Below are 16,748 nucleotides of genomic sequence, written 5' to 3'. Positions count from 1 at the left end.
GGCCCGCCCCCAAGGCAACCCATGCCCTTGTGCACCCCCTTCTTGCACGCACACCTCAGGATTTCCGAGAAAAGGTGCATTTTTAAGAAACAGTGTGTCTCTGGGGCACCTGGGTGGCTCAGTCGGTTAAGCGTCTGCCTTCGGCTCAGGTCATGATCCTGGCGTCCTGGGATGGAGCCCCGCATCGGGCTCCCTGCTCGCAGGGAGCCTGCTTCTCCCTTTCCTCCCCACTTGTGCTCTCTCTCTCTCTCTCTCAAATAAATAAATAAATAAAATCTTTTAAAAAAAGAAAAAGAAACAGTGTGTCTCTGAAAGAAAAACTGAGCCTGTTTGGTCCCTTCCGCTGTCCCAGATCTGCACTTGGACCAGCACTGAGGGAGATTTCTGCTACCCTGGGGTCACTCCGACGTGCCCCAGCCCAGCCCCTCACCACCGGGTTGTCACTCTCATAGGCCGCAGCCCCTGGGGAGGCGGGGTCGTGGACAGGGGCTGAGGCTCACTCACTGGGTCCTCTGGACCTCGGCATCGGCAATAGCGCTGATGAAGGGCACCACTCTGCCGTAGTGCAGGAAGAATCTCACGAGCGGAATGGCTGCCTCCTGCTTTTCCCTGCAGACCTCGCCCAGGACGTGTGCTGCCGATGCCGACACTGGCTGTGGGGAGGGAGACGCCATGGAACCCCAGTGCAAGGCCCCCAGCCCTGGGGGTGGGCTGCAGACCCCCACTCCCCACCTGGCACCGTCAGTGGGTTGGTGGTGCTGGGTCACCATATGGAAGGCCCAGACCCCCATCCTGTCCTGTGGTGCCTCTCCCACTAAGGTAAGCAAAAACCTGCATTTCCTGAAACCCACATCAAACCCTCCAATTTGCACACGTGCTCTGGGTGCCCTCTTGGGGGGTCCTTCCACCCACCTCCAAAGCTAGCACTAGGGCTGGTGACCTCAGGACCACAGTCAAACAAATCAAACTGTGGGCCTTGCTGGGCTGCCACAGGGCTCTTACTGCTGGTGGGGTGTGGGGCAGGGGCTTCCACCCTCCCAGCAAAGGGAGATACAGATATTTCTGGGCACAGAGCAGGCTTGGGGGATGGTATGCAGGATAAAGTCACCCACCAGGAACTGGCAGCCCAGATGCAGGGCCAGAGGTGGACAGGCTTGGTGCCTTGTAGGGGGTGGAGGTGGGCAGGTGGGGCGGCTGGGAAGGGGCTGGGGGGTGGAGCCGGATGAGGCTGAGGGTCCCTGGGGGGCCCAAAGGCTGGAGCTGGGGTCAGGAGCCAGTAGGTCAGTAGGTTTGGGGGGCAGGGAGGGGGTGGAGCCAGACCGAGGCAGGGGGCTGGGAGGGTCAGGGCAGGGCTGGGGGCTGCTGGAGCCAGATCAGGGCTGGGAGGCCAGGGACTGGAGCTGGGGTCAGGAGCTAGGAGGTGGGTGGGGGCCGGAGGGGTGGAGCCGGGGGAGGGGGGAGCCAGACCTGGATGGTGAGAGGGCCAGGGGGTGGAGCTGGGGGGGCCAGAGCCCGGAGTTGGGTGGAGAGCGGGGCTAGGGGCAGAGCCGGGCGAGGAGGTCTGGCCCCGGCTCCACCCTTCTGCAGGTGTCTGCAGGTGGCCCAGGGCGTGGCAGGTGCACTGCACACACAGGTACCTCCACGTCCGCAGACCTCAACAGCAGGTCCCGCAGCGGGCTGTAGTAGTCGGAGGAGAAGACGTGGTCCTCAGTGTACACCACGTTCAGCCGCAGGGACCCCAAGTCCCCCGGCTTCAGGCTCTTGCTGCCGTTGTCCCGGGGCTGAAGGAAGTACCTGGGCGCAGGACACACGGAAAGGGCAGGGTGAGATGGCGGCACCTCGAGGGGCTGGCTCCCTCCAGGATGCACCCTGCACTGGCTGGTCGCCTGTCATGGGCTGTGTCCAGGTCTGAGGCAGGAGGGGGCTCCAGCGTAATTCTGCAGGACACCTCTCTGCCCCGTGCCAGGGGTGTTCCCCACCTGACCCCCCGCGGGGCGTGTGGATGGGGGGTGTTTCTCGTGGGAAACTGCCCCCTCGCAGGGTTCGAGTGTTGGGGGCATGGTCAGTCATTCCCGACGGCACCCCCACAACACACAGGGTCCAGGTGCCAGAGGCCTTTTCAACGGGAGACCCCCTGCAGGGTCTGTGCCCTGGGGTGCCCCCCACATTGTTTCCTCGGGGAGCTGATTATGCAGAGCCACAGACACAGAAGTTAAGGCGGGAAAGCAGGAAGGATGGAAAGAGTAAGAGGATGAGAAGGGGAAATGAGAAAGCGTTTCTCATTAGGGGAAACTCTGCAGCAAAATCATGTACCTGTGAAGATTAATGCTTGACAACGTCTCACAATAACAGCAAAGCTGCAATTATTCTGATAAATGAGCGGCAGAGCTCCTGGCATCAGAGGGATTAGGTGATGTGTGCTGGTAGGCATGCAGACCACCACAGTACGTGGTCACTTCCTCGGTGTTTTCTCACTGGACACTCTTCTCTTAGCCCCCCCCCCCCGTGTGGCCACGCAGGAACCCTGCCTGCACTGAGCTGATGGGCCACGCAGTCTGAGAGGAGATGTGGGCAGCTTGCACCCGGCTGAGGCACCTGGCCACCTGATGTCCTGGGTGGGTGTCCACTGGGCTGCCATGTGACTGTCCCATCTTGTTTCAGGGCTAGGGGTGCTCCCAGCAGGAACAGAACCCAGCAGGGGGCCATGCTAGCACTGTCCTCACAGAATTAAGACAAATTCCAGTGTCCCCGTGACAGTAAACTGCCATTAGGCACAACACACAAAAACCCACCCACGTGGTGGGTCTGTGGACGCACAGGCTCTGTATGTGGCCTATGGCCTGTGACCACACCACGTCCCCATCTCGTGCGTCTGTTAGAGGAGATGCTTGTGACCGCGCTTCACAGTGATGACTTCGCTGTGCTATAAAGTGATTTACGAAATGATCGCGAAATAAAACAAAGGCACGTGAGTGGGCTGGAGGCAGAGCTCAAGGAGACTCGCCTGGAACAACGCCTTTGCTTCGCTCCTCAGCAGGTGACACCTGGGATGACGGGCCACGGGGCAGGCCTGCTGCGGCAGGGCTCCCAGGAGTGCCGGCGGCCTGCCCTCCCTGCTCAGGCCTGTCCTCAAAGCCGCAAGGCTCTCGGGGTCCTGCCCTTGTCTCTGTCAAAGCCCTCAGCCACCATTCTCGCGATCTCCCCCGCCCGCCAAAATGGCACCCGTGCGCCTCCTTGTGCTATTTCCCACCTGCAACCCCATCCCCTCGCCAGAGCGAACCGGGACCACGTGCAAAACCACAGCAGGTGGCCACCTCATTCGGGCTGCTCAGCGGCAGCCGCGTCCACCCGCCCACCAGGAGGGTGTGGGGCCACGTGCGCAGCCACCTTACCAGGCTTCGTAGGAGCTGGACTGGCGGAGCACGTTCAGTGGAACCCTCAGCTCTCCCAGAAACTCATCTCCAAATTTCAAGTTGCTGGCATTCCAGAGGTCAACTCTGAAAAACAGCCAGCAGTACACAGATCTCCGTAAGGGATGACCGAGGGAGGGCAGGTGGACAGCCGTGCTCCTCAGCTTCCCCAGGAGTGTCCGGGGCGGGTTGGAGCCTTCAGTCCCACGGACCGGTGTCCGTGAGGAGTGACACTGACTGAGCACGTCTGAAATGTGGGGTCAATACAGGATGTGCCTCTGGCATGAAGACGGGTGTGTCCCTGGGCCTCAGGGGCAGGGAGAGCTGGAGGCCTGGTGTCGGGGCGAGGGGCCTCTCGTCTTCTCAACAGCACAGGAAGACAGTGCACTTGGGTGGGAGTCTCAGCGTTCCCTCCGATTTGGGGCCATGGCGGACGTGCGTGTGTGACAGGAGCATGGACAGAGGAAGGGCGTCCCCGGTGCTAACAAGCAAACAGCCTCGTGCACCCCACAGTGAACACCTTAACCGGAGCTTACTCCATGAGCTGAAAGTCTAAGACCAGTCTCTGCACACATGGCGGTCACGGGGAAAATTCTAGAAGACTGCCTGAGCCCTCTGTGGCCCCTGAAGTCCAAGCAGGAGCCACGGGCACCGTGGAAGGTACAGGGTGTACTAGAGGGACACGTGTGCATCAGGGACACGGGGAGAACAGGGCCCCGTGGCACTTCTAGAATAAAGAAAGCGGAACCTTTAATTTGCCAAGCGACATCTTAGCAATGGGACCAAAAGCTGCCAGGCTGTCTTTTCTTCTTTTTAATAAGAGCAGCATTTGTTTGTCTGCTTAAAATGCAACAGCTAGGACTGAATTTAAAGGCCAGGCTTGGATAAACACTTCTCTTTCCGAACAAGAAAGGCGAGTGGTGTGTCTGAGGGCACCTGGGGCACAGCCAAACCCTCAGCGCGGCCTCTGACCACCACTGGGACTTTCAGACACCCGACCGGGGTCCCCTCGCTGCTGGTTCTTTGAAATGGAAGACTTAAACTGGAAACACCTAAGACCTGTGTGTAGAGGCCGGCCTCCCTCAGCACTTGAAGCCACAAGAGGAACAAAGAAAGAGCCCGAGGGTCCCACACTCGGGGCCCTTCCCTCCGTCCATGCCCCCACCCACCCAAGCCCCGTCCCCCCAAGAGAACACCTACGGCATCCCAGTCAAGCCTCACGTGCCTCAGGAAGCCTTGACCCCACAGGAAACCAGACTGCAAACCAGGTCAGATCCACAGGATTCCTCAGGGTCAGCCCCGGCCAGGGTGACAGGAAAGGGTGGCCCCGCTTAGGCTCTCTCCTGGCACCTTGGGGCAGGGGCGGCTGGTGGGCGTGAGGCCCCTGAGAGGCTCCTAGGACTGACGCGGCTGGACGTCCGGTGTGTTCTACGAGCCGAGCGCACCGAGGGCTTTACCGCGAGGACCCCCCAGCACAGGACCAGGGGCTTGGGGCCAGGCCAGTAGGTGGACAGAGCCTCACACACACTGAGCAGCATAAAGCCACTGACCTTCCCTCTCAGAAGGTCCTGCAAAGTGAACTCTAATACCACATCTGTCCCTTGCGTAAGTAAATGTCCTCTCAGCCACCCCTTGAATCGCCGGCAAGTTCACGGCTCTTACTTCAAACTCCCCGTGTCCTAGTATTGAAATTACCAGAAAACTGAAAATCTCTTTCTTTCCATTCCCTTATTTTTAGAAACAAAACAAAAAACAAACAGAAGAGGTGAGTTCAGACTGCAGCTGCCGAGCAGGAGCCTAGAAACCCCGGTTCTCGCTCACCGGATTTCAAGTTTGTCCACGTCCTCCTCCTCAAAGTCGAAGTGGGACTTCCGGCTGTAGCTGCAGGGTCTGGTCACCTGGAGGTGCGGACAGGAGGAAGATGTGTGCGCCACACCCCTGCCCGCTGAGCACCCCACGTGCTAGCCGCCCCCAGGACCCCCACCCAGAGCAGAGGTGGGGTCCCAGCCTGCAGGCATGTCTGGAGCCCCTTCTCCAGGGGGCGGGGGTGCGAGCGGGGCTCTGCCTCATCACCCTCCCAACACCCCTGCCTCCCCCTCCAAGCACCTGGGCCAGCTCCCTCCCTCCTCAGCCCCAAAGCGCCAGGTGCCTCCCCTCCTGCCCTCCTCCCTGTGCCCCGAATTCACTCCTGCTCAGCCCTCCCATCTCAGCACCTCTGCCCTTACGGCATGTCAGCAGCCCGTGCTTCTCACAAGCAGGGCTCCCGTCCAGCCATCGCCCAGCTTGGCCCTAGCCTCATCCACTTTCAGCTGAGGCTTCTGAAGGTCCCTGGGAGCCCCCACTAGTTCCCCTCACCCAGCACACAGGAGTCTTTCTACAACCTGCACCCCCTGCCCAGTTCACCATCGGGCCTCTTCCTCACGGAGGCCAATGCTGGGAAGCCTGAAGGTGACTCTGAAAGGCCACCTCCTCCAGGAAGCCCCCCCGAGCCTCCACCGCTTGATGCAGCTCAGTGTCTGGCTTATAGCACGGTGGGCACAGGGTCTCTGCATGGTACCTAATGTATGTACTGAGTGAAGGAAGATGGTTTTAGTAGAACTTTCAATAACTGCATTTAGATATTTAAGAGTTTTTAGGTAAGTCTAGCCATTACCCGGGAAGAAAATGGTTTGGAGACTACTTCCTGTTGAAACCCCTGCAGGAGGCTGTCTGCTAGCCCAGAGCCAGCCACTGGGACTCCAGTGCCAGGAGCTCGACTGCAGGCTAAGTCAGGACTGTGGGGACTGTTTTCAAGATGCAGCAGAAAGCGGGTACAGAGAACCCAACACGGGGATTTAGGCGTTAAGCAGGGCTCAGCCCTTTGAGTCTAAGACCATAAACTCCAAACAGAAGCATATCCCAAAGTCCTGTGGTCTGAGGCCGTGAGAGAGGCAGGTGTCAGGTGGGCCTTAACCAGCAGCAATGAGGGCCTAGGTCTGGACCTTCCCTGGGATCCTGCAGGATGCAGTTCTGAGCTCAGCTGTTTCTGGGGCTTGTGAAATTAATCTAGTGAGTTGAGACCCATGTTTTTACAGAGTGAAATAGAAGTATATGACATAGAAAGTGGGTGTCACCGTCCCGGTGGTCCACGTGGCAGTGGAAAGTCCGCGCTTTACTGTGTGCCGTATTCAACACAAGCTTGGGAAGTGCTGACCTGCTATTCTAGGCAGCAGGGACAAGGAAGGGTGGTGCTGCTTTTAGTGCATAATTCATACTAAAAACGGGTCTTTACTCTCTGTCCCAGACTCCCTCCCTGCCGCTGGAGCCCTGGCATGAAGCCCCCTTGAGATAAGGCTGACCACATCAGCTTCCTGCCTGAACTCGAGTTTCTTAAAATCCATTTTCTGCACCGGGCTATGAAATAAGCATGTCCTTCTGGGACAGAGAATGGTGCTATGCCCTCAGCACTCTGACTCCTCATCCCTTCTCACAGCTGCCCAAGAAGCCTGACTGCTGACCTCCAGCATTTTAGAAAACTGTGGGCTTCTGGACCCCAGGCAGAAAACGTCCAGGTTCTCTGCACATGAGCTCCTCGGTTCTAACCCAACTCTCCAACTTCATTTTCTAAAACTCCCCCTTCTCACACCAACCTCACCCTACATCTAGAGACACATTTGCCTTCAGCCTCACAATGCACCTTTCCAGACTCTACTCAAGCATCACCACTCTGGGAAGACTTGTTCTATTTCACCAGGCAGGACTGATGGTTGTTTGCTCTTCCCCAAAGCCACTGACTCAACAGCCACTTCACCAAGTACATAATCCACTCCTGTGCACGCTTCTCTGCTTGGTAGCAACCTCAGGAAGACAGGAGTAGAGGCCTTATTCATCCTTAGCCACCCAGGACCTGGTGCCTACGAGACCTTCGAGAAACCTTTGCAGATGGAAAGAACATCGGCCTGAACATATTGCCTAGGGGTCAGCTGAGTCTGCTACTGTTCTGTTCCACGGTCTTCGCCCACATGCCTCTCATCTTACTAACCTCAGGGGTTCACAATTCTGAGAGGCAGCCAGGGGCATCTCCGTGCCCAAATGCATTTCCTCTTCTGCTTCAGACCCCTCACTATTCCTGGTGAAACAAGCCTCCCTCCACTGCTCAGGAAAGACTGGGAGAAGCAAGCAAAAAACAAAAAACCCAAGCCAACCAAACAATAAAAAAAACCCAAATCCTGATAATTCGGCAAGTATAACTTGTCAGCATTCAACTCAAAACCAAGGAAGCAACAAATGGCCTTTCTTTCCAGGGGCGAGAGGAAGGCTCCTGGGAGCTCAGCGGATGCCGCAGGGCGGGAGGGAGGCGTCGGGTGTGGGGAGGTCATCCCAGAACTTACAGGAGGAAGCCAGTGCCCGAGGTCCTGGGGAGCCACTTTCCCCAAAGGTCTCAATGTGACATTCATGCCACTAAATACCAACCTCAAAATAAAACACTTCATCAAACTGGGGGTTGTTGGTCTTCTTTTTCACTTTTGTCTTCTTTGCTTCAGATCTGAAATCGAGGAGCAAGGGTTAAGATTAAAACCAACACTACTGACGCCAAGTCTTTCTGCCTTAAGACTGAGCAGCCAAATGCACAAGTAACTTACTGCCCAATGTTTCTGTTTGTCTCCAGCCCAGATGGTATGCAAATCAGGAACCTTTACTAAGCCAAAAATACCCAATGTGGAGAACATAGGGGCCTTTTTTACCAAGCAGTTTTAGGGCAGTAGAGGAAACAAGAGTAAGTCGGGACAAGACTCCCCACCGCACAGCCTATCCTGCATTTTTCTGGAGTCCTCAGCATCACCGCAGCTGAGGCTGTGGGCAGGTGCGGGCGGAGTACTTGCCTGTATGGTCCTGCTAGCGTCACAGTTGCATAAGGGTCACACTGCCCATTCACGATGGGGAGGCCTTGGCACTCGAGGATGCTGAGGAGAGAGGCAGGGGTGTCAGGAGCGGCAGGTGAGGGGCCCACAGGCAGTTCCTCAAGGCTGCTCTGAGGTCGCAGCGGGCAGCTGTCTCAACAGCCAGGGCCAAGGGCCATGAGCTCCGGGTGGTGCTGGTCACCCGTGGCCCAGAAGCTCCTGCCTAATGAACAGCGATGGGTGCACCGATCAGCAGTCGGAAGACACTTGTGGGCAGGAGAACGCGAGCGTCCTAGCTGAGGACAGGCTCCCGCTGACTCCCGTGAGCGATGCTGCTGCCTTCCCATCCTAGGGACCAGCCGTGGTTCAAGAACCTTCCGTGGCCCATGCGTCTACCTCTCCCACAAGCTGACAAAGTACGTGCTGCGGGAAGGCCATGTTCCAGGTGGGAAAACGGAGACCCCAAAACTGAGGGGCTTGCAGATCTAGCCCGTGCACGACCCCCATGCCACGCATGCCTCGCCAGTGTCAGGCTCTCCTCGTGCCCGATCCTCCCGCAGGTCCCGGCACAACTGTCCCGGTTCCCGGTCTGCTTTAACTTCTGGAGCATAGCTGGCTACGCAGGTTCTGGGACCACCACCTCCCCTAATCCTACCATCTCTGCCACCCCCGAGTATGCTTCTACGGCCTGTTCCTTCTCCATCTCCAGGCCATGGGTCCCATCATCCTGTTCCTGGCATGCCAATTTGGAGCGCATGCCGGATGTTATGAATCTCAGGCTGCTGGCGTCCAGATGCCGTTGCTTTCTGAAGAACAGAGCTCTTCGGTGGCTAAGGGTCCCTTGGTGCAGACTGATCACGGCAGTTCTTGTCTGAAGCTTCGTCAGGGGAGGCGCCAGCCGCCTCTGTCCAGGGCCTGTTTGGTTCTCCTACACAGGTGTGGCCCTCTGAGTCTACACTGAGCTTCCGATGGGAATAAGGATCTCCACTGGGCTGGCGGAGATTCAAATGCTTCTCAGCCCCACATGAGCCCCTTCAACTCTGCCCGAACCCGTGGCGCTAGCCCTCTGTGTTCACACAGGCTTGTGGAGTGCTGGGAAGTCCCCTCCTCTCCAGAACACATCTGCAGCGGCCTCAGACCCCCGACGGCAACCTCTGTCTCCCCAGCCACCTGCAGGCTCCACTTGGGACACCTCCTGCCCCTCGCCACCCACACACCTGCAGGACAGAACCAGGACCACTGCGGCTCCTGTGTCTGCTTCCCTTACTTGGGGTCACAGAGTTAAAATGCCAACTGTCCAACATCCAAAATGTTCCGCTCGTCCAGCATCCAGCTCCTAAGCTGTCTGTGGTGGGAGAGGGGGTCCGGGTCCCAGGATTCCTTCGCGGCAGGACAGTCCTACTCCCAAAGAGGAACATCAGCTTGGCTGTATAGATGCATGATCACTTTCCCTCGAATACCTGAGTGCTCCAGTCTCTCCTTGCCATTGGGAAGTCAGAAAACAACCCGGTTCCCGCCCTCCTTCATTAGCCAAGCGATCTTTTGCCCCTCTTGGGGAGGAGTTAGCTTCTAACATTTTACCAGACTATTTCTTTCTGCTTGAGGGGTTTGTTTCCTTCATTTCTCCTTCATGGTGCTTATGGCCCTTCAAGCGGCGGCCACGCTGGTCCCACGATGTTAGCCTTACCTAGTATTTTCAACCCTTTACTCTTACTCTACTTTATGAGATAGTTCTGGGTTTCTCCCCTGGATTACTGACTTGGTCTTTGGTTATCTTCCTCCCCTCGTTAACTCATCATTAAAGAAATATTTATTCATCCATTAAGTCATCATGAAACAAATACTTGTTGAGATCTTATCCATGGCAGGCACACTTCCAGGAATGGGAGCTGCGGGGAAGCCCGGGTGAGCTCGGCTGGTACAGCACCGAAGAGCAGGATAGTCAACGCGTAACATGCAATTGTCACGTGCGGCGACGCAAAGGAAGAAAGAAACCAGGAACAACAACACAGAAACACAAGCCGGTGGTCGACCTGTCGGGTGCTTGGAGGCCTCCGGGAGAAAGTGGCTGCAGTCTGAAGGACAAGGGGGGATAGAGGACCCCAGCAGCTCTGAGACGACGGGCAAACAGCTTGCTCAGGAGACGTGCAGGGAGGCCCTCTCCCTGAGCAAATGACCCCAGCTAAATGCAAACACATTTTTATTACATTCACTTCTTGATCAAGAAGAAGGTTTAGATGGTAAGTGTGCCCACATTTTGGATCCTCAAAGCTAATGGGTTTTCACGGCCAGAAACTAGAAGGCCTTGCTAAGCATCAAACTGAAAGCAAGTTTCCCCACATCTATGTCCCGGAGAAGCACCGTGAGATGCAGGGCAGCTGCCTAGAACACATTTGGCAAGCACGTGAAATGTCACCATCCTTCCTTCTCCTAAAGACCGATTTGAGAAACACTCTCTAACTAAAGCAAAGACTGGATACTGATCGCACCTACACAAAGACATCTTGGAGAAGAAATATCAATACCCTCCCATGGGGCACGCCCAACATGCCAACTGGGAATAAGGGCGTCAGCCTCCCTCATGCGCTCGGCCTGTGGGCTCTGGCTGCAGCGGGCCACGGCCCAGCACACAGCCTGGCGGGGGCTCTCGTGGGCCACCCGGGGCACACAAAGCCTAGGTAGGTTCCCTGTACTTCACACACAGTGCATCTCTTCAGGCTTACTGTCTTCGAAACAACTTCAACCGATGCTTCAGAATGCTCTAGATAAATAGTGGAAATGAGTGAAATATTTACTACGCTGGCCATTCCTACACCCGGGAAAGGACACTGTGACATACAGTGACCCAAACAGTCAACTAATCTGGAATCTAAGGCACCACAAGTACAGTATTTTGTACGGATTACAACATTTATAGGATTTTATATTCAAACTGACCCTTAAAACAAAGTTATGCCTCGCAGCTGGAGTAACAGCCTGCCGCTCCGAAATCTTGTTTCACTTTCTCCCCCCTCAGTGTGGACACAGGCTGGTGCCTCCGCTTCCCGCCCCACGAGGAGGACACTTGCCTGCTGACCCAGAGGGCTGCAGACGTCCTAGCCGTGCAGTGACGAGGCACCACCGTGGCCACCAGCCCACCACCTGCTTGGCCCTCCCCTCACGCTTTGGTAGGAGAGGCTTCCCGACCCCGGAGGAGCCACGTATCAATAGCCTGTTGCAATTCCCTAATAATAGACAATAGAATCTTTATTGGATTCGAGATGCTGTTGGAAGCCTGAAAACAGGTAATTATTCCTCACTTGGATGCACCTCAAGGTGGAGGTAAGGCGGCCGGTGCCTGCTTCCCTGGCCATCAGCACGGCAGCCTGGCCCCCGGCAGCAGGGCCCCGCCCCGGTCAGGGGGGCTACCCCGGGGGTGCCTGCGGGGCCGTCAACAGGCCTCTGGTCTGCTCGTGACATGGTGAAGCTTGAAAGTGGGAAAGTGCAGGAACCCCTACTTTCAGACAAAGCCGGTGGCCACAGGATACCCAGAGAGAGACAGGGACAAGAAAGGAGGCGAGCAAAGGTCTCTTGCAACACCAGCGGAGCCAAGAACTGTGCGCCACGTGTCACCTTTCACACTCATCTAGCACGAAGGGCTGGGGCGCATCTCCCACCTGCACTACTATTCTAGAGGAAGCAGATGCAGCGTCAGAAGAAATGAGTTCACCTCCGATCCATGACCTGATGTCCACTCAGCCCAGCGCATGCCCTGAGGGTCTCATGGACACCTGCAGATGCTTCAGGACCTCTGCCCTGTGCCGGATGGGCTGGCTCACATCCACAGGCTCTTCTGACACTCTGGTCCAGTGAACGAAACGTGGATGCACTGCCGTGCTAACATGTCTCCCGGACGAGAGCGCAGGCCCCAGGAGGCCTGCACAGTCCTCGGCACTGAGCTGGGGCTCAGGAAATATTTTTGAATGAATGATAAAAAGGTTTATTCATCCTTGTTGGGGGATGAAAAAAAAAGCATGAGATAAGGCTCCTGAGTCAAGTTTGAGATCTGGTTGGGAAGACGAGCTGCTCATACATGAACCTGTCTGAGGTGGGGATGGGTAGATGCCCCGTCCACATGCAGACAACAAGAATATCAGGACGGTGGGTCCCCAAACCACCTGGGCCTCACTCCGGCATCCAGGACAGCAGACGTGGACATACAAGTGAACAGGACAGAAAAGAATGGTTACAGTCGGGAAAAGCCACCTGCAAAAGGAATGGGGAGGTTTCCGTGAGCAGATCCAGCAGGTCCTCTGTCCACACATCCACACAAAGGCTAAGGGCTGAAAGAACCGCCCAGGGCAAAAGCCTTCCGCAGCTTTCTCTCACCATCCAGGCAAGTAAGGGAGAGGCGATGTCCTGCCTGCCAAGTGGCTGAGAGAGCCCACAGATAATATTCACTAGCAGCAGGAGGGAGGATGCATAAGGGCAGTGAGGGATTTTGCAGGGAATGGACACCCCCCAGGAAAGGACTGCAGCCACTCCTGGGGCAACCTGCAGTTTGGGGAAGGTAGACAAGGCCTCACCTTGCTCTTCAGGCGGCGGGGGAGGGTGCACCCGGCAGCTGAGAGGCTGGAAGTGCGGAGAGGGAAGGCTGGGAAAGAGAACTCAGCCCGGCCAGAACATCCCCAGGCACTCCACGAAAGACTGTCCAGGCCAGGTGAGAGGTGAAGACAGCCTGGGAGGATCTGAGAGTGCAGGTCCTGTAGCCTTTGGGGGTGGGGGAGGACGCTCGGCCGGGAGGAATCACCTGCTATGGGGGGCTGAGTGGTGGTCCCCAAAGAGACCTGGTTTGGAAAAAGGTTTTTTGCAGATGTAATCAAGCTAAAGATCTTGAGATGATGAGCTTATTCTGGATTCAGGATGGGCCCTAAACCCAATGACTAGTGTCCTTACAGGAGGGAGATTTCATAGACGCAGTGGAGAGGGTCATGTGAAGAGGGACTGCCTGCAGCCCCAGAAGCCGGGAGAGGGAGGAAGGGACTGTCCCCTGAAGCCTCCCGATGGAGCGTGGCCTGGACAGATTTCAGATCTGGCCTTCAGAACTGGGATAGAATAAAATTCTGTTGTTTTAAGCCACTTGAGACTGGTATTTGGCTGGAGCAGCTCTCAGAGACTAACACCCCTGCAATGAGGGAATGATGGGGTGGGGGGGGGAGAGCTGAGAACAGGTCCAGGCAGTATGCGCACTTTCCGGTGAGGGGAGTGGGAGTATGGGATGGTGCTGCTAAGCAGGAGGGAGGGTGTGAGGTGATTCTCAGGCAAGCAGGGAACTCCACTGGAATGAATTTGCTTTTGCCCAACTGACTTCTCTTCAACAGCCTCAGCCTAGCTCTTAATTTTTCCCGAGCCCGTAACACACTGTGAGGTTGGCCCAAGCCTGTGCTAACCTTTGAGAGGCCAGGGCCTGAGGGGAGGACCCAAATAACCATGTGTGATTCTGAACAAACACCAGCGTAGATGCTACGGCTCCAATCTGATACAAGGAGACGCTACGCAGAGAAAGTCAGGGCTTGCACATGTCTGGGGGAGATTCTGCTGGCTCTACACGCCAGGAGTGGTCACTGTCTCCTGTTCCGTCCCGAAAGCCCCAGGTGCACACAACAGACTTGTCTCTAAGAAAGAAAGTGGTAAAATACAAACATGACTGCAACAGTAGAGGAAAACACGTAGCTATAAATGCCCACGTTAAAAAAGAAAAAAAGATCACAAATCAATAACCTGAACTTCCACCTTAAGAAAGCAGAAAAAGAGGGGCGCCTGGGTGGCTCAGTCGTTAAGCGTCTGCCTTCGGCCCAGGTCATGATCCCAGGGTCCTGGGATTGAGTCCCGCATCGGGCTCCCTGCTGCTCAGCAGGGAGTCCGCTTCTCCCTCTGCCTGCAGTTTCCCCCCGCTTGGGCTCGCTCTCTGACAAATAAGTAAATAAAATCTTCAAAAAAAAAAAAGAAAAAAAAGAAAGCAGAAAAAGAAGGGGAAAAGCCCACACAGGCAGAAAGAAGGAAATCATACAGATAAGGAAGTAGAGAACAAACAAGAGAGAAAGTGGGGCCTTTGAAAAGATCCACAAACTTGAAGAGAAGACTCAAATTATTAGAATCAGTAATGAAAGAGGGGACATTTCTAATGACCTTACAGAAACAAAACCATTTTTTAAAAAGATCACAGAAGAGCTGACCACATGGGCAGACGGGCGTTGGAAGGGCTCGTATTGCTAATTCCCCAAACTGACCTACAGATTCAATACAGTTGCTATCAAGATGCCGGCTGTTGTTTCTGTGGAAATTAACATGTTGACCCTAAAACTCATATGGAAATGAAACAAGCTCAGGATAGCCAGAGTCATGAAAGAGGGACCAAGATGGTAGACTCACACTTCCTGATTTCGGAACTTATTCCAAATCTCGAGGGGCCACGACTGTGTGGTACCAGCGCGGGGACAGGCACACAGGTCAGGGAACAGAAGAGAGTCCACGAGTAAGTCCACCCACTTATTATAACCCAGTGACAATTTGCTGGGAGAGAATGGAGTTTTCCACAAATGGTGCCGAGACAAGTGGATCTTCAAAAGCAAAGGAATCCATGCCGACCCCTACCTAACACCACACATAAGAAATTAATTCCAAATGTACTGAGGACCTAAAGGTGAGAAATGTCAGAAGAAAAACGCAGCTGTCAATCTTCAGGATCTCAGACTGGGAAAAGATTTCTTAGAAATACAGGCAACAGGGGCGCCTGGGTGGCTCAGTCGTTAAGCGTCTGCCTTCGGCTCAGGTCATGATCCCAGGGTCCTGGGATCGAGCCCCGCATTGGGCTCCCTGCTCCACGGGAAGCCTGCTTCTCCCTCTCCCACTCCCCCTGCTCGTGTTCCCTCTCTCACTGTGTCTCTCTCTGTGAAATAAATAAAATCTTTAAAAAAAAAAAAAAAAAGAAAGAAATACAGGAAACAACAGATGAGATAGATTAAGATTTAAGACTCTTATATTACAAAGGACATTATCAAGAAAGTGAAGACAACAGAATGACAGAAAATGTTTTCAAGTTACGTATTTAACAACAGTCTAGTATCCAGAATATATGGAAAATTCTTACAACTTAATAATAAAATACTAATAACCCAATTAAAAAATCAGTAAAGGACTTGAACAGACATTTCTTCAGAGAAACAGAGCCGGCCAACAAGGACAGGAAAGGATGATCAACATCATTTAGGGAAATGTGAATCAATGCCACTTCACACCCACTAGGAGGCTGCAAACACAGACGGGGAGGATCACGGGTGAGCAAGGACCCAGAGGAACTGGAGCCTCACACACTGCTGGCCCTGTGAATGGGGCAGCCACTGTGAGAAACAGCCTGGCATTTTCTCAAAAACTTAAACACAGTTAAGATACAACACACTGATTCTATACCTACATTATGCACCCAAGTGAAATGAAAACAAGACTGTACAAACACTTGTACGAGAATGTTCACAGCACCAGTATCCACAACAGCCAAAACGTGGAAACCACCCAAACATCTACCAGTGGATGATGGATAAGAAAGTGTGACGCACGCACACAACGGACATTATTCAGCCTTTAACAGGATGGGAGCTCTGACAGCTGCTACAGCGTGGATGAACCTTGAAGACCTCATGCTCGGTGAGAGAAGCCAGTCACCAAGAACCACATAGTATGTGATTCCATTTAGATAAAATGTCCAGAATAGGCAAATCCATAGAAGTAGATCAGTGGTTTCAGGGGCTAGGGAGGAGGATGGGGTATGACGGGGGACAGGATTTCATTTTCAGGGTGATGAAATGTTCTGGAACTGGACAGTGCTTAGTGGTGATGGTTGCACATCCTTGTGAATGTACTCAAAGTGTGCACTTTAGAATGTTGAATTTTATGGTATGTAAAGGGTATTTTTTAGTGGAAGAAAAATGGACAGGCAGGGTGAAGAAAGAAAAGCCAGTGGTCTCTCGGACACTCTGACTCCCTTGACTGGAGGACATGAGCCCCTGTGGGACTCTGTGGCACCCCCTTTCTTCCTCACTGCATCCCTATGGGGGACCCTTCTGCCCTGGGATTCTGAACAAAGTGTACTTGTGTGTGTGATAGTGTGTGCCAATGGGTGTGCCAGCGTGCACCAGTGTGTATACTAGCATTGTGCTAGCGTATGTACTAGTGTGTACTAGCACTGTGCTAGCATGTGTACTAGTGTGTACTAGCATTGTGCTAGCATGTATACTAGTGTGTACTAGCATGTGTACTAGCATTGTGCTAGTGTATGTACTAGTGTGTACTAGCACTGTGCTAGCATGTATACTAGTGTGTACTAGCATGTGTACTAGCATTGTGCTAGTGTATGTACTAGTGTGTACTAGCATTGTGCTAGCATGTGTACTAGTGTGTGCTAGCATGTGTACTAGCATTG

At 54.5% G+C, this 16,748-nt stretch overlaps 1 protein-coding gene across 2 annotated transcripts in view; it reads right to left on the bottom strand.

Annotated features, from left to right (window-relative positions):
* Positions 1 to 16,748, bottom strand: part of RASA3 (RAS p21 protein activator 3) — a 113,688-nt gene that overhangs the window by 21,420 nt on the left and 75,520 nt on the right. The window contains exons 6-11 of one of the 2 annotated variants that reach the window (XM_032402553.1): positions 8,273 to 8,353; positions 7,863 to 7,935; positions 5,232 to 5,308; positions 3,393 to 3,497; positions 1,638 to 1,794; positions 505 to 653 (exon numbers count right to left, since the gene is read on the bottom strand). In XM_032402553.1, the coding sequence (XP_032258444.1) occupies positions 505 to 653; positions 1,638 to 1,794; positions 3,393 to 3,497; positions 5,232 to 5,308; positions 7,863 to 7,935; positions 8,273 to 8,353 (642 nt within the window). The remainder of the gene's footprint in view (positions 1 to 504; positions 654 to 1,637; positions 1,795 to 3,392; positions 3,498 to 5,231; positions 5,309 to 7,862; positions 7,936 to 8,272; positions 8,354 to 16,748) is intronic. The other variant, XM_032402554.1, reaches the window with a different exon arrangement.

Source organism: Phoca vitulina, unplaced genomic scaffold, assembly GCF_004348235.1.
Source record: "Phoca vitulina isolate PV1807 unplaced genomic scaffold, GSC_HSeal_1.0 scaffold5, whole genome shotgun sequence".
Classification (NCBI taxonomy): Eukaryota; Metazoa; Chordata; class Mammalia; order Carnivora; family Phocidae; genus Phoca; species Phoca vitulina.
The sequence above is the reverse complement of the archived record's forward strand: the minus strand, read 5'-3'. Positions and strand labels throughout refer to the sequence as shown.